General features: G+C 42.3%; 1 protein-coding gene across 2 annotated transcripts in view; it reads left to right on the top strand.

Annotated features, from left to right (window-relative positions):
• The window catches only part of LOC146654649 (unconventional myosin-VIIa), a 60,441-nt gene that overhangs the window by 22,891 nt on the left and 13,006 nt on the right, over positions 1 to 24,544 (top strand). For both annotated transcript variants that reach the window (XM_085379610.1, XM_085379609.1), the window contains 33 exons: positions 126 to 268; positions 501 to 614; positions 837 to 905; positions 1,045 to 1,129; positions 1,352 to 1,428; positions 1,927 to 2,046; positions 2,447 to 2,589; positions 3,084 to 3,294; positions 4,574 to 4,709; positions 5,560 to 5,666; positions 8,432 to 8,569; positions 9,986 to 10,144; positions 12,253 to 12,345; positions 13,582 to 13,676; positions 14,012 to 14,096; positions 14,185 to 14,403; positions 14,771 to 14,878; positions 15,028 to 15,237; positions 15,744 to 15,950; positions 16,265 to 16,441; positions 16,727 to 16,816; positions 17,083 to 17,210; positions 18,067 to 18,193; positions 18,269 to 18,388; positions 18,486 to 18,659; positions 18,854 to 19,081; positions 19,337 to 19,504; positions 19,734 to 19,851; positions 22,440 to 22,566; positions 22,739 to 22,908; positions 22,997 to 23,187; positions 23,605 to 23,729; positions 23,853 to 24,010. In XM_085379610.1, the coding sequence (XP_085235736.1) occupies positions 126 to 268; positions 501 to 614; positions 837 to 905; positions 1,045 to 1,129; positions 1,352 to 1,428; positions 1,927 to 2,046; positions 2,447 to 2,589; positions 3,084 to 3,294; positions 4,574 to 4,709; positions 5,560 to 5,666; positions 8,432 to 8,569; positions 9,986 to 10,144; positions 12,253 to 12,345; positions 13,582 to 13,676; positions 14,012 to 14,096; positions 14,185 to 14,403; positions 14,771 to 14,878; positions 15,028 to 15,237; positions 15,744 to 15,950; positions 16,265 to 16,441; positions 16,727 to 16,816; positions 17,083 to 17,210; positions 18,067 to 18,193; positions 18,269 to 18,388; positions 18,486 to 18,659; positions 18,854 to 19,081; positions 19,337 to 19,504; positions 19,734 to 19,851; positions 22,440 to 22,566; positions 22,739 to 22,908; positions 22,997 to 23,187; positions 23,605 to 23,729; positions 23,853 to 24,010 (4,620 nt within the window). The remainder of the gene's footprint in view (positions 1 to 125; positions 269 to 500; positions 615 to 836; positions 906 to 1,044; positions 1,130 to 1,351; positions 1,429 to 1,926; positions 2,047 to 2,446; positions 2,590 to 3,083; positions 3,295 to 4,573; positions 4,710 to 5,559; positions 5,667 to 8,431; positions 8,570 to 9,985; positions 10,145 to 12,252; positions 12,346 to 13,581; positions 13,677 to 14,011; positions 14,097 to 14,184; positions 14,404 to 14,770; positions 14,879 to 15,027; positions 15,238 to 15,743; positions 15,951 to 16,264; positions 16,442 to 16,726; positions 16,817 to 17,082; positions 17,211 to 18,066; positions 18,194 to 18,268; positions 18,389 to 18,485; positions 18,660 to 18,853; positions 19,082 to 19,336; positions 19,505 to 19,733; positions 19,852 to 22,439; positions 22,567 to 22,738; positions 22,909 to 22,996; positions 23,188 to 23,604; positions 23,730 to 23,852; positions 24,011 to 24,544) is intronic.

Below are 24,544 nucleotides of genomic sequence, written 5' to 3'. Positions count from 1 at the left end.
GTGAAAACATTTACAGCCAAGAAAGAAGATAATTCCTAAAGAGTCTCCATTAAGATTCCCAGTGGGCAATCAGACCTTGACAGAAATGTCTTTTGCATTGTTGGTGTTTTCTGTTTTTCTTCCAGCCTTTGGAAACGCAAAAACGATCCGCAATGACAACTCATCTCGTTTTGGGAAATACATTGACATCCATTTCAACAAGCGAGGAGCCATAGAAGGAGCCAAGATAGAGCAGTACCTGCTGGAGAAATCCCGAGTCTGTCGACAGGTAAGTCCGAAGCTGATCAGCTCAAAGTTAAACTCCTGAGCATTTTCTCAGTAACTAACTGTGACATAAAAAACGTCATTCTGTTTATCATCTTGACTTAAAGTAAAACAAAATAGCCAAAAGTCAGTTCTATCTTATGATGAATTAATCCCTGCAGTCTGCAAAGCCTTACCTTATCTTTTATAATATGTAGTGGTGTAACACTGATTTGACTTTTCTCCTCTCTCTACAGGCCTACGATGAGAGAAACTACCACATCTTCTACTGTATGCTGAAGGGAATGACTGTCGATGAGAAGAAGAAACTGGGGCTGAGCAAAGCCACAGACTACACCTACCTGACCATCGTGAGTTACTGTCTCACACTGCGTAATTGGCTGATCAGTCGCCTTATCGGTCAAGAGGAGCTTTGATCTTTACAGCTGTTGAATAGTCTCTTATTAGGGGATCGTGCCAATCAGGAAAACAGAGATTATATCAAATAAAAATAGGATTAAAAAAAAGTAAATAAAATATGAAAAGACAAAGACTTTGTTCTGATCCCCATCCATCCCTCCGTCTCTTTGCAGGGTAACTGTACCGTTTGTGATGGCCGAAACGATATGAAGGAGTACTCCAACATCCGCTCTGCAATGAAGGTACTAACGTGTGTGCTGCTTTACCTAAAGTTAATATTGTGTATTCAACTATTTAAATATCACCAACATACTGTTTTTATCATCTTATATTTGAAAGACACTGAAAGGTAATGATTGTTGCTTGGGTCTGTTTGCTCAGGTGCTGATGTTCACTGACAAGGAGAACTGGGAGATTTCTAAGCTGCTGGCTGCTATACTGCACATGGGAAACCTGAGATACGAGGGTAACGTGAAAAATATTACCAGAAAAGGAATTTACTGTTTACTCGTCCGCTGTGTTTAGCTTCCTGTAGCCATGTTTCCTTATGAGTATTGTTCTTAGTGTCCAGTCCTTGCAGTCCACACAAGTACAGACATAATTAACACCTCGTAAAAAATATCTGTGATTTTAATTTTATTTATAAAGAAAACTTCTTTAGACACTCTGTTGATCTTTGACCTTTCAGCACGCACCTATGACAACCTTGATGCCTGTGAGGTGGTGCGGAGCCCTCATCTCACTACTTCTGCCACACTATTAGAGGTGACACACACACACACACACCTTTTCATCCTCTTTCATCCTGTTTTGCTTTTCTTGCCCCTCCTTCTTTTGATTAGATGCCCCTCATACACAGATGGATGGGCAACAAGTGGGCGGGACTTCTATATTCACACCCATAGTTTTGTACCTACGTCCACTGCCTTCATTATTTAAAAACTCTGGTGAAGTTTAATATGATCATCCACCACTGTGACAGTATATATATGATAGAAAATAAATAATAGTAGAACTGGCCAGCAGTTTCACCCTAATTTAAAGATCCCATTGTGCTCAGACACATTATCCACCCACCCTTCTTTCTTTTAGTCTAATCTAGCAGTGTCACTGTTCAGTGACACTCAAATCAAACCTCCATTCAGGTGTTAATAAAAGCAGTTTTACGCTATTATTTCACAGTACTTCAAAACCGTAAATTTGATTGGATGTTTTGGAGATTCATTGAGGAGCTCCTGTGTTTATGTGTCTCTGTGTGTTAAGGTGGACGTTAAGGATCTGATGAACTGTCTGACCAGCCGAACACTCATCACCAGAGGAGAGACGGTCTCCACCCCTCTCAGCATGGAACAAGCTCTGGATGTACGGGACGCTTTTGTTAAGGTACAGCTCATAATTATCACACTTTATTAATTTAAGTTAATGAACTAAAGGGGTTAAAAGCCCCACGTAGCAGAGATGATAAAAGAGAATAAGTTGAGATTGTCCAACACAGACTCTGGTGTGAACCTTTTCATTGTATTTCCTTTCCTTTAACACATTTTCAGAGCCATTCAAACACTTTAAGTATCTTACATCCTGCCATGTTTCATTTCGACCTGCAGGTTTGCAGAATAATGGTTTTCTTCACTGCCTCTTCCAACACATTTTTGCATTTCCACCAAGAAGTGGAATGAGACTGAGACAGTGATCAACACGCACATAATATCTCTACTAGAGATCAAATCCCTCATTGGGGACCTTTAATGTGTTGGACTGTGACTTTGTCTGTGTGTGCGCGCAGGGTATTTACGGTCGCTTGTTTGTGTGGATCGTGGAAAAGATCAATGCAGCCATTTATAAGCCTCCGTCATCTCAGCCCAAAGTGCTCAGACGCTCCATCGGACTCCTGGACATCTTTGGCTTTGAAAACTTCACAGTAAACAGGTACATTATACACTAACTCTCACATAGTGATGCTGTCCACCCTACCCACTAAATCTTTGTTCTGAGGGGTTTCCAAAGCCAGCTACAAATCCCTTGTGAGTGAAGTGTAACGTCCACAGAGGCATTCATATGTACCCTTTGCCCTCCTGGTCTTCAGGTGAGGTGCTCACTAATAGCTTTAAATATCACCGCCCACACCCATGTGACCTGCCTCTAAATGATCACCATGAATGCATGAAAAATAACACAACACATGTATTGTGTTATAGCTAATGAGAGATGCTAACAAGTACTTTCTGTTGAAACTGGCACATATTTTATACCCTGTGTGGTTTTTATTAAATACCTAATTTAAAAAGTTTGTTCTTATGCCTGTGGCATTGTTTATGTATTTATTTTGTGAAACCCACTGGCATCACTACATATTGAGTTTAACTGAACTATTCTGTCAGCATTGTCAGCTTTTCCGTCACTTCTCGTCCTCGTTCCTGCAGCTTCGAGCAGCTGTGCATAAACTTTGCCAACGAGAACCTGCAGCAGTTCTTCGTGCGTCATGTGTTCAAGCTAGAGCAGGAGGAGTACAACCTGGAGAACATCAACTGGCAGCACATTGAGTTCACAGACAACCAGGACGCTCTGGACATGATCGCCATCAAACCCATGAACATCATCTCACTCATCGACGAGGAGAGCAAATTTCCGAAGGTATGCGCTCCCATATTTGTCTCACCTGGTCTTTGATTCCCCAAAGTTCAGCTCTGTAATGATGACGGTATACGTGCACCAGCAGTGGAGCATTTAGCAACCAAAGAACCAGAAATTCTCTGCAGGAGCTGAAGGACACCAGAAGCATTTAAAAAAAGAGTTGCTACACAACTGTTGTACAGCTCTCGGGACAAGAGAAGCAGAAACACTGTGCTCCTTACAAACTGAGCAGAAACATGGCTACTGTGACAGCTTCTATTGGTTCGTGGAGTCTGCGTTTTGAAGAATGTAAGGAAACCTGGCAATCAAGTGTGGCATGAAGCGGACTGGACACCTTAAGCTCCTCCCACAGGAACCAACCATGTATGCGGTTCTCAGTTCACTCACACAGGTGACATTTTCTATAGAAGAGTTCCCACACATAAAACACAAACACAAAAGTTCATGATGTCCTAATTGTTGTCAACCAGACCGACCTTCCAATAGACCTAATTTCCATCAACTTGTCAAATTTCAAAATCCACCTAATATCAAAAGATTTGGAAATCTCCCGTTTCCTGTTTGACTTCCTGGATCTGTAACATAGTGGTGACATGGAGCCTACAACTACTGTCAGTAAAATTAATATAGATTAATAGAGGAATAGATTTTAATGTTGGCCCAAATGAGTTATTTATATTGTATGAAAATGATGACGACATGGATGCTGGGGAACTTTACCACCACATATTAGGACACATTTGTTTAACTTGGCTAAGACTTGGAGGAGATCAGTGAAAAAATGGCGCACAAAACACTGGCTTTACATTCACAGATGGAGCAACACTGTATTTTGCCTTCTTGATGTAACAGAATAATGAAAATTGAGTCTGTTGAATGGTTATCTGTCAGATATTTCCATTAAACACAGCAAACTGCACACTTGGCAGTTAAAATAACAATAGATCTGTATGTTTTTTTAACAAGAATCATCCACTTTACAGCTCATATAAACGGGGAAACTATCCATAGAAACTAAAAACCTTTTGTTTTTTACCAGGTTTTAAACTTGTTTTTAAATGTAAAGCGTCCTGAGGCATAGCAGCCTAAGCAGCACTGAATCACAGCATGCTGGACACTGTTTTCACTACAACTCCAACAAACAGTGTGTGGAAGATTTTAGTCAATAAGGTGTCAGCAGCTTGTTCACAGCTTGTTTCTGCTGCCGCCATGTGGCCTAAAGACTCGAAGCCTTGTTTTTTAAACTAAACTCTCACATTTTCCTGCCTGTCTCCTGCAGGGCACAGACACCACCATGCTCAACAAGCTGAACTTTCAGCATAAACTCAACACAAACTACATCCCTCCAAAGAACAACTATGAGACTCAGTTTGGCATCCAACACTTTGCTGGAGTGGTTTACTATGAAACAAGAGGTCAGAGTCACTTCACACACACCACATCACTAAAAGATGCAGTTACTACAAGTTTCCCGTTGTTTGAATGTACAGTAAAAGAGATTTTATGAAGCCAGTCAGGATGGTTTTCTGATCTCTGGCTAAATAAAACTTTAAATTCTTTGACCAAAGTTTCACCTAATGAGCTCAGTGTATGTACAAGTATCGCACCTGACCATGTTTTTCTAGTCTATGTCAAAGTGAGAGCGCACAGCTCTGGCTGTGGGCATCAAAGCTCCACCAACCTGCACTTTAACCCTTCTGTTTATGACTTTAGTGGTTCATATTCAAAGGTCAAATTCATGCAGAGTCACAAGAGTCACTGGTTTAAACCTGAAACTGATGCGGGATGGATGTTTGCTTGAAATCGTGTGCAGTGGTGGGCTTTGTATGTTTGCTGCCTGTAGCCGTGTGTCTTGATCTTTATTCCATTAGCCGGAGTGTGTATTTAAAACATGCTGAAATAGAAATAACAGCATGGAAGCACCACTTCCACTTAAAAATGTTTTACTAAGTCAGAGCTGAAAACATTTCTTCAAACCTATTACTGAAACTTATAACTGGAAGTTTCTTCACTGGATTTGGGCCCAAATTACACATTTCTATAGATCCACATGTCAGTTCTCAGGAAATCATAAATTTAATCTTTTATGTCTTTTTCATGAATGTTTTTATGTCAGATCTTGTACAATTATTATAATTTTTTTTAAACTCCTTTAAACTTCTACAAATACATCGTAATCACCACTGACAAATAAATGTCGTAAAGTCAAATTAGCAATGTTTAAACCTTTGATGTTTCCAAGATGTTGACTTGTGTGTCCTGCAGGTTTCCTGGAGAAGAACAGGGACACTTTGTATGGCGACATCATTCAGCTGGTTCACTCCTCCAAAAACAAGTTCATCAAACAAATCTTCCAGGCTGACGTAGCTATGGTAACACACACACACACACACACACACACACACACACACACACACACACACACACACACACACACACACACACACACACACAAACATGTATTAAGGAAATTAACTAGAAGACCATTGTCAGGCCTGTGTGACCACACCAGAACTATCACCAACCAGGCCCTGAACTGGAACTTAAACTAAACACTTGATTGGTGGATGCTGAGTGAGGAAGCATTACAGCAGGTTGTGTTTCTCTGTGTTTGTTAGTGTAACAATTTGCAGAATTAATAACTTACTAACTTGTTCAAAGCAGATCCTGCTTATTTCTGTCATACTGTTACTCTGGTGAAAAGCATAAAACATGACTAGAGTTTCAAATAAACAGGCCCTGGTGTCTTATACTAGGCACATGGGCCCCACCCACCTGCTTTTTGTAAGGGTCAACCAATGAGAAGAAGGCAGCCATAATCAAGACCCACTATATCAAAAATAAGGATTTGTTTGAGCTATGAGAACCCAAGGATGGAAATAAACCGAAGACGTCCACTTTAGGATTTGTGTTACTAAATTTACATTTACTTTTCAGATCAGATGTAGACAGTATTTAGATGCTGTGGGAAAACCACAAACCTGATAACAGCGAGTGTGCTCTCTGGGTCCCTGAATGCAGCGGTACCCCATCTAGGAACCTCCTGACTGAGTGACACGTTAATTTGAGAACTGCAGAAAGTTTTTCTGAGCTGTTCTTCTCCTGCATGCTGTTGTTTACTTGCATGTTTCTCTTTGAAGTCCAGCCCAAAATAACATGTCTGACTTCTTTGTCTTCCCTCCCTGTGTGTCTCTTTGTTTGCATTTGCATGTCTGTGTGCTGCTTCTGCCAGTTTCTGTGTGGTTACGCTCCTGTTAGTTCAGCCACAGCTCCCTCCAAGGTAAAAATGAGAAATCAAACATCCCAGCGCTGCATTTTCATCCTCTTCATTTTACCATCTTCTTCCATTTCATTGATTCCTCTCTGACTTCAAACATGGTCTGAACATCCCATAGCTCACATACTTTTGTCATAGCTGAATGAGATTCAACCAAAAGGCTGATGAATACAACTCCATGTCAACTATGGTGGTTATTTTCCTACTCTGTGTGCTTTCATCTGTGAGTAATGTCACAAGATTATACCGTAGCTCACCGATCATTTTTATTTTCTGCCTTAAAAGTGTTTTAGTCTTATGTAGAAAGAAAAAAACAAAGCCGTGATGCTAAACAAATTCAAAGTTAGTACTGAGTCAGCGAGGTAAACCTAGCATTAGTAAATATTACCAAAAATTTAATGCAGTTAACAATAACATATAGCCGTAACTTCTTTTCACAAACCGACTGCGGGCAGAAGTACGGCAAACAAACCCCACTGAGCCTTTATTTTATTTATTTTTTATCTGTTGTTTGTTTACACTGACAAACTACATTATTTTGTGACATCAGATGCTGCTTTAGCAAACTACTTGACATATTATAAATGTAATTTTTACTAATGATTACTTTTTAAAGTTTTAAGGGCAGCAAGGTTTCTGCTCCACCTAAAGCTGTTAATAAACATGGATTATATTAGTATTCGAGTTGTTTTTAATAATCAAACCAGTGGTGAATCCAGACATGTGCATTAATTTGCTTTTAATATAATTATAACTTTTATTTATATTTTATCACTTGAATGTATTAATTGCAGTGTTGTAATAGATGCCTGTTACCGCCGGAGGGCAGTAACGTTTCTATCACACGAACACCTCCACAGGCGGTGACGAGGTTTATGTGACGGTGTTGATCGGTGCAGAAGCTCGTGCTGTGAAGCTGCGCGCTGATGTAACTTGAAGGTAGAAGTGAGTGAACGGGGTCAGATTTAGATCAGGTCGCTGAGTTTAGCCTGCGCAGGGAAGCAGCAGGTGATCTGTAAACGGCTCAAACACCGACGGAAACACTCACTTCCACCTCAGTGAGGCTCAAGTACAAACACGCAGGATGGAGAAATATTAGAAAGTTTTTCTCTTTATACAAAGCTCAGTTTGCTCTGTGCTCACGAAACTCTGGTAAGAACTTTTGTTTCTCAAATTTCGCTCTTTATCATCATCATCATCATCATCATTTATTATTATTATTATTATTATTATTATTATTATTATTATTGATTCTCCGGTAGCCTTACAAGTTGTCGTGTGTGTTGAAATAGTCAAACTATGGCTGCAATAAGCTGTAACTATTAATGGACAGTAACGTGATTATTTTTTAGACTTTTAATTTTAAATAATATAATGTTGCTGAATAATATTAAAATTATTTTAAAATCTTTATTTATTTTATTTTCATCAGCTTATTCATAGTCTGGAGGAAAATATCGCAATTTTTTTTAAAAATTAGGTCTCAAAACTCAAGAAATTTCTTTAAATATACAAATAACCAGAATGTTATTGTTGTTTTTAAAATCAAATTGTTGTGTGATGCCATTTTACTTTAATTTAAATGATGTGATTAATTTAAATAAGTTTTATAATAATTTTAAAAACAGGCCTAAAACAGTTTTCTCTGGCTGAGCTGATTGATGCTTCAGTTAATTGATTGCAGCTCCTTCCTTGTGAAGCAGTCGCTGCTCAGTCAGCAGGTTTGACTGAGTGAAGCTGAAGCGTCAAACTTTGCTGTTCAGAGAGGAAAGAGGTTGGTGTCCGAGCTCAGGAAGAGCAGGAGGAGTCCTCATTGTTTCTAACAGGGTTGTTGCTGTGTGTGTGTGTGTGTGTGTTTAGGGAGCAGAAACCAGGAAGCGTTCGCCCACCCTGAGCAGCCAGTTTAAAAGATCTCTGGAGCTGCTGATGAGAACTCTGAGCGTCTGTCAGCCGTTCTTCGTCCGCTGCATCAAACCCAATGAATACAAGAAGCCGATGGTGAGTCTGACACGCTGTCCGCAGATAGAAGTCGAGGTTAAAACATGCAGTTACTGGAAGACTGCAGTCACAGGGAGGCAAAACATGGCTTTGCTTAGTTCAGTGTTGAGATGAATTACGAAGGTAAAAGGTAAAAAAGGTTGATTCAGAAGTTAATGGACATTAGAAACTCTGCTGCAGAGGAGGCACACTTTAGTTATGAAGAAGTTGTAGAGGTTAACATGATATAGTGAAATAGTAAATAGTATTTTTACTTCGTTTTGCATTAGAAAACTTTTTTAAAATTTTTTTCGGTCCAACCCTGCAGATACCTGATAAACTACAAACCTATTTTTATGCTTTGTACCTTTCATAGTGTGCAAGGTTTTCTTTGTTTTCCTTCCTGTCATTAAAACATATTGGAGTCATCCTCACGAGCAAAATTGCATGAAAAAGTTTTTAATCAATTAGATTAAAAACTTAATCGATAGAAATGGATCAAATCTGCTTCTGCTTGTTTTTCTCTCTGTAAATCTCATTCCCATAACTTAATTTCCCTCCGTATTTTCCCATGGCTCTCCACTCTCTCCATGTCTGACCGTTACCACAGCCGCTGTGACAAATAAAGATTATGTCTTTAAATTCAGGCTGTGCTGTAGCTGAAAGTTTGAGGGGAGTTTATGTTACAGTGCAGCACAAACGTTTGGACCTGACCTGTATCCTGAGTTCAGTTCATATGTTTATGTATCCTGGCAGAATTTTTTCAGAAAATATGAATGATGCTACAAAAATGTTTTTCATTCATGGTTGGTGGTTTCAGTAAAATCATTTATTATTTTTAAGTGTTGGCATGATACCATCCACATATGCTGACACACACAGGTTTAAATGACTACTAAAGATGATCGTTCTCACCTGTGATCTGTTTGCTTGTAATGAGGTCGGTGAGTTTCTGGGCTCCTGCACGTTTCCAGTGCTGCACTGATGTTGGACTTCTCAAAGGATCTGCTGGAGAACATAGTTGAACTTTATAAAACAGGAAACGGATATGAAAATATAATCAGGGAAATGAGAATGCCGGTCAGCAGAGTTCAAACTGTAATTAAGAAGCTGAAAATGAGTGATGAAGAAAAAGCCACAACCTCATCTGACAAACAGGACTGTTTGAGAGAAAGTGGAGTGGCTGTTAAGCTGCACAATGAGGAGTAAAAATGGGGAAATGATTAATGGGTTACTTAACTGTAGAAAAATAAAAGTACGTAGTGATCTAAAGGAGTTTCATGTTGATAGATTAAATAAAATATCCCAGTTCGCCCGTCATGTCTTCTCTCAACTGCCTCAAAGTACCAAATCTTTGCAGCTATGACCTTTAACCTTTCTCAGCTTCTTCAGCCAAAGCTGGGACTTTGTCAAAAAACTGTTCATGTTTGTCTGCAGCTGTTTGACAGGGAGCTGTGTGTGCGTCAGCTGAGGTACTCGGGTATGATGGAGACCATCCGAATCCGCCGTGCTGGATATCCCATCCGCTACACCTTCGTGGAGTTCGTCGACCGCTACCGGGTGCTCATGCCTGGAGTCAAACCGGCGTACAAACAGGTAGAGTGACTACAGGTGTGTTGATGGGTCTGGTAGACGCACTGTATTATTGGGTGTTTTAAATCAACACACCCAGAATAATTTATGTATTCCCAACTCCAGGTACTCCAGCTTCTCTTTTTTTTTTTTTTTTTTTATTGGAAAACGTGGCAAAAAAGTAAAGATCAAAAAATATTCATCAAATATAAATGAAGCAAAGTTTCTCATCACTGTTGACGTCCAGTTTCAAGAAAAAGAAAAGTTTCACTGTGTGATTCTTGCATTTGATGCCTGGAAACTGTCCTCTTTTCACACAGCGCAGCTCATGTTGTTGTTGTTGGACACAGGACGGATCAGGAACGTCTCGTGATCAGGATGGTTTTTACAGATGGTGTCATGGAAGTTCAAAAGAAGATTGGAATCATGAGTGCATTCGATTTTATACCAGAGCTGTTTTTAGGCGGTCCTCACCTGTCGCTTCTTTCAAAACGAATTTTCTTTGTCTTAATGATGTGACTTAATGACTTAACTAATTTACAGTCGAGTCGGTTACATATTCACTGAAATAAATAAAATCACTTAAACTCAAAATAATAAAGAACTAGTAACTCAATACTTTAATCAGCTAAAAAATAGAATCACGTCATCATAGTCGGGCAGTTTTTAAATCAGTTTTTAAAGTCTTTTATTCTTTCTATGCTTCAGTTTAAACATGAACCTAATCTGGTTTGTAGGCGCAGAAACACTAAAACGATTTAAATACTCACTATCTGAAAATTGCAGTTGTCACAATAAAAACCTGACGATGGAGTAACTGCCTGAAAGTTAAAGGAAGTTTAAAAAAAGAAAGAAAGTAAAAGTTAAAAAGAATAATGCGCATCTTTCCATTTTTGTGGCCACACCAATCAGGCAGTTTCAAAAAACACAAAAAGGCTGTAGGAGGAGATCAACAGCTTTATGCTAGAAGCATTTATCTAACCGGGGATCACGTGGCTGCATTCAGCCCCTTTTAACTCAACTCTGAACTTTTTGTGGTTTAAATAAACAGTTGTTGTCTAACTGTTAAAATCTCTCCAATTGGACCAAAAGCATTTTTGAGATTCAGTGAAAATCTTTGTGCAGAGAATAATCTTATCACAGTATTCATCTGTGTAAAACTGTGGTCTGAGAAAGCTGCGGATCACCTCAGCATTTACTTCAGTTAAAAAATAATAATAACAATTTGTTGAATTGGAATAAAGTGTTGAACTTATCCGAGCTTGGATAAGTAATTTTGTAGCAGCTGTAGCTTCTTCTTAGGGAAGGTGGCCTGCTGTGTAGCCTCTGTGTGACACGGGCCCAGCGGCGTTGTTATGGGAAGTGAGCGAGTGTCTCTCTTTGTTGTGGGTTTGTGTGTGCGAGAGTTTGTCATGAGGGTATTTTCTGGTGCCACACATGTTTTCACTGTGCAGTTTTTCCCACACTCCCACCAGCTGCCTGTTTTTCTTGGAACATGCGTGTTCTGTTTCCTCCACCCCGCCTGTGACGCTTCACAGGTCATATTTTGTGTGTGTGTGTGTGTGTGTGTGTGTGTGTGTGTCACTTTGAAAACATTTGTATTTTTAATACCTGACTTGTTATTGCAGTTAACGCAGTGGTTTGACCTGCGTTCGTTGTGATTAAGTTGATGATTATTTTGCTCAAACTTGGCAAATTCAGTGAAAGTAATTTTGGGTTTTGTTAGAAAAAGAAATTTTATTTCTCAAGCTTTGGACACATTTGGGATCACAGGGATTACCTGCAAATGTAATCCCTGTGATTTAGAAACAGGCTATAGAATTCTTTGAACACTCAGTTTCAGACAGTTTTTTTCTATTCTTTGCTCCACGTGATGTCAGCGAGAGAGGATATGCGTTATATGATCATCTTGGACACACAGCTCTGTGAGCACAGAAGCCCCGCCCTCGTCTTTTTCTGAGGACCAGCCTGTCTGGAGAAAGTTTGTTTGAAGGGTTTAAAGAGCTTGTTTCACACTGAGGCTCAGAATGAGATAAATGAGGATTATTTTGGAAACTGTGAATCATGCAAAGCTACTCTGGTAGAGTCCAGGAATAAAATATATTGGTTGATACCGTCTCTGTTTCCATCAGGAGGACCTGAGAGGAACCTGTGAGAGGATCGCTGAGGCCGTGCTCGGCAGAGACGACGACTGGCAGATGGGAAAAACCAAGATCTTCCTCAAGGTACTCCTGCATGCAGGCGTGTGTCCACACAGGGCAGAAAAGCCTGCAGGGTGTTGTTCAAAGTCTCAGATTTGTAGGTGCCACTTCACACAGCTGCTAACAGCACCAGTGTGAAACTTTTCACAGGGCTCGCTGTATTTCCAAAAAACACTGATGCCCGGGCTAAGCGGCTGGCACAGCACATCGCGTGAACTACTGTTCTCTTATCTTTCCACTGAAATGTTTCCACATTATCCAGAACTTCTTTACATTCTCGTCTCTGACTCGCTCAGCTGTGGTTCATCCCAGCCGTGAATCTGCTCTGGTTGTTTCCAGTCCACACGTCTGCTGATGGGAAACACTGCGTGTTTTAGTTTCCAGCTGTCTATCTGCCTACTTTATACAAACATGTATTGCAGATCAGGTCAGAGGTCACGTCTGTTAGCTGGCCGTCCCCACACAGAGGTTAAAAGAACATATCATCTGGCTCCACAGTGTAGTTTGACGTGGCGAGCACAGCCTGTCAAAGCATTTTTTTTGTTGTTGTTTATAGTCGCTCTGCAGCACAGCCGTTATCTTCATTTTTATGTTTCTGCCTTTTATTTTCTTTACTTCCTGCATTCAAAGCGCTCATCAAAGATCGCTCCTGGGAATAAAATGTAATTTCGGTGAAGGGGGTGGACCTTCAGCCCTTAAATCATAGTGGATATAATGTGACACTTTCACCTTTAAAGTGTTTTAGATTGATAAGTTGGGGGGTGGAGCACTGAGATGTGTTGACTGTGGTGGAGTCGAGGCTCATCTCCCTCAGGCCTCAATGCTCGGCCAGACAGGAAGTACAGCAGGAAGGAGAAAGTTCAGTGGGTGAAAGCAGAGCAGTGCCCACACTTCCCCAACAGGACGTGGTCAGATCAGCCTGCATGCGGGTGGACAGATGACGGGAAGGAGCTTTAGGTGTTTACATTTAGTTGTGTGTCATGTTAGTTGAAAACTGTCAGGTTAAAGCTTGTGTATCCTGCCTGTGTCTTACATTTTATATTTTTAGAAAGCAAATATTTATATTTTGCCACGTTAGCTGGAAGTGACAGCTGCTCTGTTTCATTTAAGTTACTGACTTCCTCCTGGCTTTTCCTCCAGGACCAGTAGGTGACTTTTGTGGTTTTGAGTAAAATGTCTCAAATCATCACTAAAACGTTCTCAAACTGAGTCAGAGCAGAGAAACAGAAGCGTACGGAGTGTGTTTATTATTCTGTCCAGGATCATCACGACATGCTGCTGGAGATCGAGAGAGACAAGGCCATCACAGACAAGGTCATCCTCATCCAGAAGGTGGTTCGGGGTTTCAAGGACAGGTGGGTCGTCAGCGTTTCTCACAGACTGAGATTTTATTTTATGCAGCTGCCAGTGATTCTTATCCCGGAGTAGAATTCAAACATCACGCTCTCGGACCGTAGCTTGCGGTGTTGTTCTGCACCTGCTTAAAACTGACACTTGCACATATCTCCTGAGTATGACTGTCATCGCTAGCTGCATCGCTTACTGTTCTGTTTTCTTTGAAAGCAGAAAATAAGATGAACAAGTCTCTCTGTGACTCTTTATAACTATTTCTCAGAGGTTTTTTCTCTTTGTATGAACAGTAAAACAAGAGGTCATATAAATAATCGTTTCTGATTATTTTCAATTTCAGATCCAACTTCCTAAAGTTGAAGAAGTCGGCAGTGCTGATCCAGAAGACGTGGAGAGGATATCAGTGCAGGAAGAACTATGGAGCTGTGAGCATCGAGCAGCAGTTTGAACAAAGTGGAAACAAAATAAAATCAAAGCAAAGACTTGCTGAACTTTCCTCCTCTTTACTTTCAGATGCGAGCTGGCTTTTCTCGCCTCCAAGCTCTGGTTCGTTCCAGGAAGTTGTGCGCATCGTATCACGTGGCCCGTCAGCGAATCACAGCCTTCCAGGGTCGCTGTCGCGGCTTCTTGGTGCGTCGAGCATTCAGGCACCGGCTGTGGGCCGTCATCACCATCCAGGCTTACACGAGAGGAATGATCGCTCGACGACTGTACAAGAGGCTGAAGGCAGAGGTACACACACACACACACACACACACACACACACACACAGAACATTGCACATATACATAAAACTCATTTTACACACAAGTTTTCAGTTTTAGAGATGATGAGATCACGTTCATGTCATCAGTTTACAAAATCTAGAGCTTGATAGATTTGATATCTTTTCATACATTGTGATTTCTGTGCTTCTCTTGATTTCTTTGTTAAATTAATGCTCGGCCTCAAAGTGTCATTACATTGTTCACTGTTGTGTAAAAAAGAGGCATTCAGAAGTTGCACTGCCCTCTGCTGCTGTGCCGAGGATGTTTTGGCAGCTGGCTGCTGCAGTTTTGATTTAGTCGTTAATGGTGGACTCCTTCATTTCTCCTCTCAGTACCGGAGGAGGCTGGAGGCCGAGAAGATGCGTCTGGCTGAAGAAGCCAAACTGAGGAACCAGATGTCTGCAAAGAGAGCGAAAGCTGAGGCTGAACGCAAACACCAGGTGAACAAATGTAACATGTGACAACATTTAAAACATCAGTGAAGCAGAGCAGGGAAGTGGATAATAATAATTCATCATCACACTTGTGCTGAGAAACATACTGGATTGTTCTGTATTTTTGAGATCTAGTGCAATGTTTCTTTCTTCAGGAGCGTCTGGCTCAGCTGGCCAAAGAGGACGCTGAGCGGGAGAAGAAGGAGAAGGAGGAGGCTCGGAGGAAGAAGGAGATGGTCGAGCAGATGGAGAAGGCCCGCACGGAGCCTGTCAATGACTCCGACATGGTGGACAAGATGTTCGGCTTCCTGGGGACCACCAGTTCTTTCCCGGGTCAGGAAGGGCAAGCCCCAGCTGGCTTTGAGGTGACACGACCAAAGTTTTCCTCTTATTAATGAACCGTTTTCTCATAAAGGCCAAAGATAGTTACCCAACGTGTGTAATCAGTAAAACTGTGTCCTGTTGGCAAAGGTGTCTGATCAGGAGGACGGAAAATGACTCCTTAAGCCTCGATCGTTAATAATGCCATCGTCTGTGTGTGTGGCATGTTCACAGGACACATGAAGACTGCTTACTCAAATACGCAGCATGGCAGATTTACAGGGCATTAAAATCAGATATCATGTTGGCAGTTATTTCAAATTATTAGAGATAACCAAGTCCAGTGAAATCGCAGCTTTAGATAAATAAGAATGTGTGAGGTAAATTTTTTCTCTAAAAAGAATGACCTGTTTCCAGTAACAGTGCTGCAGGAGAGCATGTTTCTGAGACGCAGTGATAGATTTGAGGGATTTTTGAAGTTGGAAAATTTGGAGAATTTGAAAAACTTCTGGAAACTTCAGCAGACAAGAATTTACTGTCTTCTTTACAGGATCTGGAGCGGACCCATCACGAGCTGGAGGAGGAGGATCTGGATGAGGCTCTTCCTCTGCCTGAGGACGATGATGAAGAGGATTTATCAGAGTACAAGTTCGCCAAGTTTGCTGCCACCTACTTCCAGGGCACCACCACGCACACCTACGCCCGACGACCTCTCAAACAGCCGCTGCTCTTCCACGACGATGAGGGGGACCAGCTGGTAGGTCTGACCTCTGACCCCGCAAAAGTAAAAATGTATTTTGCAAGCGACTGAAGAAGTTTTGAAAAAGGCCACACGAGGCTGTCGCTCTACAGCGAGCTTTGCTCGTCTCTCAGGTTTAAGCCTTAACTTAATTTAGACGTAATGAGTGCAGAAAGGTTCTGACTGTGTGCAGCTGTTACAGTCTGTGCTCCATGATGCTGATGACTGGTGCGACTACTAAGACCTGTCACCAGCCAAGAACGAACCAACAAAGGAACAATTATTTCACCTGATGAACCTTTTGTTTCCTTGTGCCCTGCGTGTCTGCTCAGGCTGCTCTGGCGGTGTGGATCACGGTGCTGAGGTTCATGGGCGATCTCCCGGAGCCAAAGTACCACACGGCCATCAGCGACGGCAGCGAGAAGATCCCAGTCATGACCAAAATCTACGAGACGCTGGGGAAAAAGACGTACAAGCGAGAGCTGCAGGCGCTGCAAGGGGAGGGAGAGGTGAGGAGGAAGAGTGACGGAGTTTAAAGGTTTGAGCGAGTAAACGCTAACATGAGCTAAAAGTGACATTTCCTTTAAAGAAGTTTCAAAATCTAGCTTAGATTAACTGGTGGTTCTGTGATACTGACTATAAAGTATGAGCTATTATTCAGTGTGTTCATGTAACTTATCTGTTTTTAACATTTGTTACTTCATATAGTTTCCAAAGATCAGGAATAACAGGTTGCAGGTCACAGTGACTGTGTAAGGGATCTCTGTGAGCTGATTTCCTTCTCTCACCTCCAGACGCCTCACTCTGACAGCCACAAGAAGAACAGCGTCCGACACAAACTTGTGTCCCTCACCCTGAAGAAGAAATCCAAGATCACCGAGGAGGTAAGAGAGAGGGAGGGTGATATGATGCTGGTCTTGTTTCTGTTAATTAAACATGAGCAGTCTGAGACTGAAAATTGTGCTTCTGGTGCAGAAGGAAATCTGGGTTTGAACTTCATGTTAAAAACATGAAGTCAGATTTTATCTCAAGCGCAGATGAAGATATTTTATCAATTTCAAGTCCATTTTGGGTCAAATCCATATATTTGTGAATAATTCTGCTAACAGACAGACAAATTAAGATAATCATGTAATCTGATGCTTTTCAGGTCACCAAGCGCCTTAACGATGGTGAGTACGGTCTTCATGGCAACAGCATGCTGGAAGATCGTCCCACATCCAACCTGGAGAAACTTCACTTTATCATCGGCAACGGGATCCTGAGGCCAGGACTCAGGTAAACAAACAAACAAAGGGTCATCATGTAGTTTCCCAAACTTACCCAAAATTACCTTGGATATAAAAACTGGACATGTGGAGGAAAAAACTTGTATCTAAGCCGCCCTTTGTGTATTTGATAAAATAGACCTTCCCAGATGTCACAGCGCTGTGGCCCACTTTGAAATTTAAAAGTGAAAGTTTAAAATTTTCCAGTTTTCAGTGAAACTTTAATTTGAAGTTTGTTTGTTTTTTAAAAAGCAGATACTTTCAAATTTTCCTTTATCGAGCTGTTGCCTCATAAAAACGTTTACGTCACATATGGGAGATTAACACAATACGACGGTCTACGGACTCAAAGCTGCTCTTAAATTCAAGATGAATCTCTTTGGACATCTAAGCTGTCATCCCGTTGATTTTTCTTTTAGTCATCATTTTGTCATATTTGCCGTATGTTTATTATCATTGTTGTGCATTAATATTCATCTCAATGTATAAAGTGACGTGGTTGTGATTTGGTGCTTCACAAATGAACCTGATGTGAATTGAATTTATACATGAAGATGCCGTTGAATGAGTTAATAAAGCCATGCAGATAAAAATACATTTTAAATGGTAATTTAATGAAACGGCATGATTTCTTTTAAAGAGTAAATAATAGTGCAGAGGCTGGTGAACACGTGTGTGTCTGGCTGTGAATATGAAGCAGCGTTCACCATCAGGACAAAGTCTCGACATCCAGTTTCAGTTAATCTGCATTAAACCGCATAAAATGTGTCTCATAAAGTTCTGCTGGGTCTCTGTTAATGTCTTTGATATTTCTGAGGTGTAGGTGTGTGTGTGTGTGTGTGTGTGTGTGTGTGTGTGTGTGTTAGGGATGAGATCTACTGTCAGATCTGTAAGCAGCTGAGTCAGAACCCGTCTAAGAGTTCTCACGCTCGCGGCTGGATCCTCATCTCTTTGTGTGTCGGCTGCTTCGCTCCATCAGACAAATTTGTGAAGGTCAGTACGTCCAACGTTTGTGTTGGCATTTACACATTAGCCATGACGTTACATCTGTGTTTGTTTTGATTGCAGTATCTGAGGAACTTCATCAGCTGCGGGCCTCCAGGCTACGCTCCATACTGTGAAGAACGTCTAAGACGAACTTTTGTGAATGGGACGCGAACGCAGCCTCCGTCCTGGCTGGAGCTGCAGGTATAAACCATAGACTGTATATAAAAGACAGACGTGGCCATTGTGACTTCACCCACCGTTTACTGGAACTGTTTCTTTTTGTGAAATCAACGTCCAGGCCACCAAATCAAAGAAGCCCATCATGTTGCCGGTGACGTTCATGGATGGCACGACCAAAACGCTGCTGACAGACTCGGCCACCACAGCAAAGGAGCTCTGCAGCGCCCTGTCCGACAAGATCAACCTGCGAGACCGCTTTGGCTTCTCGCTGTACATCGCGTTGTTTGACAAGGTGGGCACGCACACGGCATCATATGAGCTCCAAGGCATGATACTCCTTTCTAGCACCTGTTAGGCCTCACGCTCTGGAACAGTTTGGATCATCTGGATCTTTCTCAGATCTTGTGGCCACTGCAGAGATGTGAACCTCTCTGTTTGTTGGAGAAAAAACAGTCACCAGTTTGCACCTCTGATCTCGTCCTGCAGGTCTCCTCTTTAGGCAGCGGGAGCGACCATGTGATGGATGCCGTGTCGCAGTGCGAGCAGTACGCCAAAGAGCAGGGAGCTCAGGAGAGGAACGCCCCCTGGCGGCTGTTCTTCAGGAAAGAAATCTTTACGCCGTGGCACGAGCCAACAGAAGACCAGGTCGCCACCAACCTGATCTACCAGCAAACCGTCAGGGGCGTCAAGTTTGGAGAATACCGCTGTGACAGGGTGACTACACGTCCTTTATTTTCAAAGAATAGTGTTTAGCAAGTGCATGGGAAACATTTCTGCTCCAACAGTGGACATTATAACATTTTGTAGTCAGCCTTCTGTGGGCCTTAGAGGAACTGCAAATATTCTGCATTATTAATAAGGGTAAGAAGTCGGTAACGCTCACGTGTTAGGAGCACTGATTACTGTCAGGCTGGCTGAACAGGAGGCAGGACAAACTTTTTTTTATTTATTCTGTCTCTGTGTCTCCAGGATGACCTCGCAGAGCTGGCCTCTCAGCAGTATTACATTGACTACGGTTCAGAGATCCTCCTGGAGCGCCTGCTGAGCCTCATCCCGTCTTACATCCCGGACAGAGAGATCACCACCTCCAGATCGGTGGAGAAGTGGGCTCACTTCATCATGGCTGCTCATAAAAAGGTGATTATCACCAGTAAGAAGGAGAGGTCTTTTTAGCCCGGCTTGTAGATGAACGTGATTCTGTTTGTCTTTTAGGGCCAACCGCAGCTTAAATTGTTGAAACGCTGAAATTTCATATCCAAGCTAAGATGTTCAGCTTGGACATTATCTGTAGCAGTATGATAAATACATTTATTTTATATATTTTTTTATTTTCACATGTAAATGTAATGAACATCTCTGTGCTCAGAGCATCTACACCCAGAAGAGATTTGACCCTCAGAAGGTGAAGGAGGAAGTGGTCGACTTTGCTCGCCACAAGTGGCCTCTGCTGTTCTCTCGTTTCTACGAAGCCTTCAAGTTTTCAGGTGAAACTTTTTTTAAATTACTTTGAACAACTTTGGTGACACTTAGTTAAAGTGTGAAAATACTGAACAGTTTTATTGATTATTGGTAAAATGATTGATTAAGGTTTATTTCAACTATGACTGAAGTTACTCAGTTCAATAAAATTGTATTTATATAGCACCAAGGTGCTTTATATTGTAGGTAGAGATGCTACAATAATACAGAGAGAACCCCAACAGTCAGACGCCCCCCTATGAGCAAGCACTTGGAGACAGTGGGAAGGAAAAACTCCTTTGTAAACTCTTAAGGAGCTGCTTTTCCATCATCAGTCATTTCCATCCACTGCTTGCTCCTCCTGTCATAAAGCAGTGCAGCTGGCGAGCGCTACAGTGATGCTCAGCAGTTTGTTTTTATCAGAATCAGAATCCTTATTTTTCGTTACAGTGCTCCATTATAAACAAACATTAACGGAGACAGACAATACACTAACTAAGAATAGCACAATATATGCAGGCATATATATACATAAAAGTCACTTATTAATAAATAAATGAAAAAGAACATGTGCAAGAAGGGTGTAGCTGTTGCAGTAAACAGTGTGTTAAGTGGATGAGTTGTACAGGGAGCCACAGGCAGGAATGATTTCCTGTGTCGTTCAGTGGTGCTTTTCGGTAATCTCAGTCTCTCACTGAGCGCGCTCCTGTGACTGACCAGCATGTCATGGAGTGGGTGGGACAACATCCACCTCTCCAACACCACCTTAAGGGAGTCCAGCTCCATCCCCACAACATTACTGGCCTTACGGATCAGTTTATCGAGTCTGTTGGCATCTGCGACCCTCAGCCTGCTCCCCCAGCATGCAACAGCATAGAGGATCGCACTGGCCACAACAGTCTCGTAGAAAATCCTCAGCATTTTCTGGCAGATGTTGAAGGACCTCAGTCGCCTCAAAAAATAGAGACGACTCTGGCCCGTCCTGTAAAGTGCTGTGGTGTTTTTAGCCCAGTCCAGTTTATTGTCAATGTGTACTCCACGGTATTTATAGTCCTCCACAATGTCAACACTGACCCCCTGGATTGAAACAGGGGTCAAGTGTTTCCTGGTCTTCCTGAAGTCCACGATCAGTTCCTTGGTCTTTGCCACGTTGAGCTGCAGATGATTCTGCTCACACCATGTGACAAAGGAGTCGACCACAGCCCGGTACTCTGTCTCATCATCCCTGCTGATGCATCCAACCACCGCAGAGTCATCAGAAAACTTCTGAAGATGGCAGGTCTCTGTGCAGTGGCTGAAGTCTGTGGTGTAGAGGGTGAAGAGGAAGGGGGAGAGGACAGTCCCCTGTGGTGCCCCTGTGTTGCTGATCACCTTGTCAGACACACACTGTGGGAGACGTACATATTGTGGTCTTCCTGTCAGGTAATCAACAATCCAGGACACCAGAGAAGCATCCACCTGCATCGCTGCTAACTTATCACCCAGGAGGGTCGGCCTGATGGTATTGAAAGCAATGGAAAAGTCAAAAAACATGACCCTCATAGTGCTCGCCGGCTGGTCCAGATGGGTGTAGACACGATTGAGCAGGTAGATAAGATAAGATAAGATAAGATAACCTTTATTAGTCCCACACGTGGGAAATTTGTTTTGTCACAGCAGGAAGTGGACAGTGCAAAAGTTATGAGGCAAAAATTAGAATACAATAAGAATAAATACAGTACACAACTGTACAGAATAGAATAAAATAAAATACTATATACAGTAGAATAAAATAAATATACAATAAGATAAAAATAGAATACAAATACAAATACTATATACAACTGAGTAAAAATACAACGATGACAGAAAGGATGATGGTGTCCTCAGTTCCGAGACGAGGCTGATAAGCGAACTGAAGGGGATCCAGATGTGGTCTTACTATGGGTCGCAGCTGGTCCAGGATGAGCCTTTCCAGGCTCTTCGTGATGTGGGAGGTCAGTGCCACGGGCCTGTAATCCTGGGGGCCACTGGGACGTGGCGTCTTTGGAATAGGGATGAGGCATGATGTCTTCCACAGCACTGGGACCCTCTGCAGACTCACTCAGCATAAACAGTTTATGAAAGACTCCACACAGCTGGGGGACACAGACACGAGGACGCGGGGACTCACTCCGTCTGGTCCAGCAGACTTGCCTGAGTGAAGTCTCCTCATTTGCATCTCAAAAAATGCAAATGAGGAGTGCATTTCTTGCCTCGAGTGCTGCAACACATCAGTTTTTCCACCTTCAGTACTGTGCTTCTTGTCGTTGAAGTAGCTCCCTTTTTAGATAAGCTGACATTCCTGGGCTTGTGTTGTTTTTGGGCACTAGGAAACGTGCCTGCATAGGGTTGCTGTAGCACTGATATCATGATATGACCCTTTAATGTTATGCAAAGTACCAGCGGCATTGCTGTAGCACCTCCAGTCTGCCATCAGTGATTTTCATTCCACTAACTTTGATACAATGTGACACGAAAATAAAGACGGATATTGTTTAAAGCAAAATTATTCAGAATTGTTATTTATATTTTAACCTCTTGGTTCTGTAAGTTCTTTTCTTTTTTTAAATTTATTTTGATCTTTACTTCTCAGGTCCCAGTCTGCCTAAAAACGACCTCATCGTCGCCGTCAACTGGACGGGAGTTTATTTTGTAGATGAGCAGGAACAGGTCCTCTTAGAGCTCTCCTTCCCAGAAATCACTGCAGTTTCCAGCAGCAGGTGAGTCTACCTGTAGTCACCTGACCAATGACATGATTCTCTGATCGGAGGGCCGTGAGTGAGGAATGAGGGGTTAAGAGTTTCAGCGTATAAAGTGGAGCCTAAACTTAAATGTAAATTTCATCGTCATCCTGGACAGCGAAGCTGGTCAGTGCATATTTTGTTCTTTCAGGGGAGGAAAGCTGCAGGGTCAGAGTTTCACTTTAGCGACCATCAAAGGAGACGAGTACACCTTCACCTCCAACAACGCAGAGGACATACGGGACCTGGTGGTGACCTTCCTGGAGGGTCTGAGGAAGAGGTCAAAGTTTGTGGTCGCTCTGCAGGACAACCCCAACCCCAGTGAGTCCTGAGCAGAGAGGCACGCTCAGCTTGGAATGAAATAAATCCAGTGTGGAAAAGATTTACAAAGTGCCGTTTTCTTCCTCAGCTGGAGAGGAGTCGACGTTCTTGAGCTTCCGGAAAGGAGACCTGATCCTGTTGGACCAGGAGACCGGCGAGCAGGTCCTCAACTGTGGCTGGGCACACGGTGTTAACGAACGAACCAATCAGAAGGGAGACTTCCCGGTGGACTGCGTCTACGTCCTGCCCACCATGACCCGACCTCAGCAGGACATAGTGGTGAGGAGGAAAACATACCTAAAACGTCTGAGAATACAAAAAATGTGATTACTGGGCACTTTCAGTCATTTCAGAGCCACCTTAGTGACTCCTCCAACCACCTAATGAGCATCAAACTGCCTCAAAAATGGGCTTTCAGCATTTAAAGGAGACTATAGCCAAACATCAGGATAAGCAAAAAACAAAAAGAGGACTGCTGAGATTGTACGCACAACAGCAAAAAGCACAATAACCACAAAATTATGTTTTTATTACATCTTAAGATTACAAAATGTTCCCATTTCCTGTTTAACAGTTTAGAGATCATACACTGTATATGAAAGATGGCCCACTGTGATGTCACAGATGCTGCTGTGTTAGGTTGTCTTTTGTGCTTACACAAAACATGATGCAGTCTGATGTGATCCGAACTATCAGGCGCTGGTCACCATGACGCCCGAGCAGCGTCAGGAGTCGGTTCGTGTTTCGCAGGTCGTCATGGTGGAAACTGATGACAGAACGAAACCCTACACGCTGGAGGAGTTCTCCTACGACTACTTCAGGTACACAGACCAAAAAACATGATAGATAGATATTCTTGCTTCAAAAACAAATATCTATTGTTCTGATGATCCTCTGCCTTCATTCCTGAGTCCTGCGATCTCTGTGTAACCTGCTCCTGTCAGGCCTCCTCCCAAACACACCCTGAGCCGGGTGATGGTCACGAAGAATCGCGGGAAAGACAAGCTGTGGAGCTGCACCCGAGAGCCGCTGAAACAGCCGCTGCTGAAGAAGGTCGTCAGCCACGAGGAGCTGGCTCAGGACGCCTGCATGTCTTTTATAGATATCCTTTAAACTGCCGACTGGTGGATCACCAAGCAGACTCTGAGCTTATGTTGTGTTCAGACTAAGCCCACAGACATGTTTTCACAACATTCACAAGCATTCATCGTTAACAGTAACGGCGTTCATCTCTCTCAGAGTTTAGGGCCATTCTAATTAGATGATCTTCTGCGTTTCTATCATGGTTTGAGTTTTGTCTCTGTTATTACATCGTTTGTATTTTACACTGTAAGGGAAAGACTATCAGATGCAGGTTAGAAACACCTCTTAGAAGCAGGTCAGGGTACTCTGCTAGAACCTACTGCCACTTCTGATACCTTTACACATTTACCTGGGGGTTTACTTTGAAGTTTGATCAAAAATAACTTTCATTTCAGCGGCCACCTGTCCATAAAAACTGCATGTAAAGAATCACCAGTCAAATCTGGTAAATGGTAAAAACTTAAAAAGCCTTTTTTGCTCCCTGGTAGTTAAACGTCTGCCACAGTCTCAGCTCTTGTAATCTCTCTGCTTTTATAATCTGCTTTTATATTGT

The sequence above is a fragment of the Rhamphochromis longiceps genome, linkage group LG14 (assembly GCF_057381845.1).
Source record: "Rhamphochromis longiceps isolate RC_006_pf linkage group LG14, R_longiceps_female_GT1.1, whole genome shotgun sequence".
NCBI classification, from domain to species: Eukaryota; Metazoa; Chordata; class Actinopteri; order Cichliformes; family Cichlidae; genus Rhamphochromis; species Rhamphochromis longiceps.
Note: the sequence above shows the minus strand (reverse complement) of the source record. Positions and strands in the feature narration are given on the sequence as shown.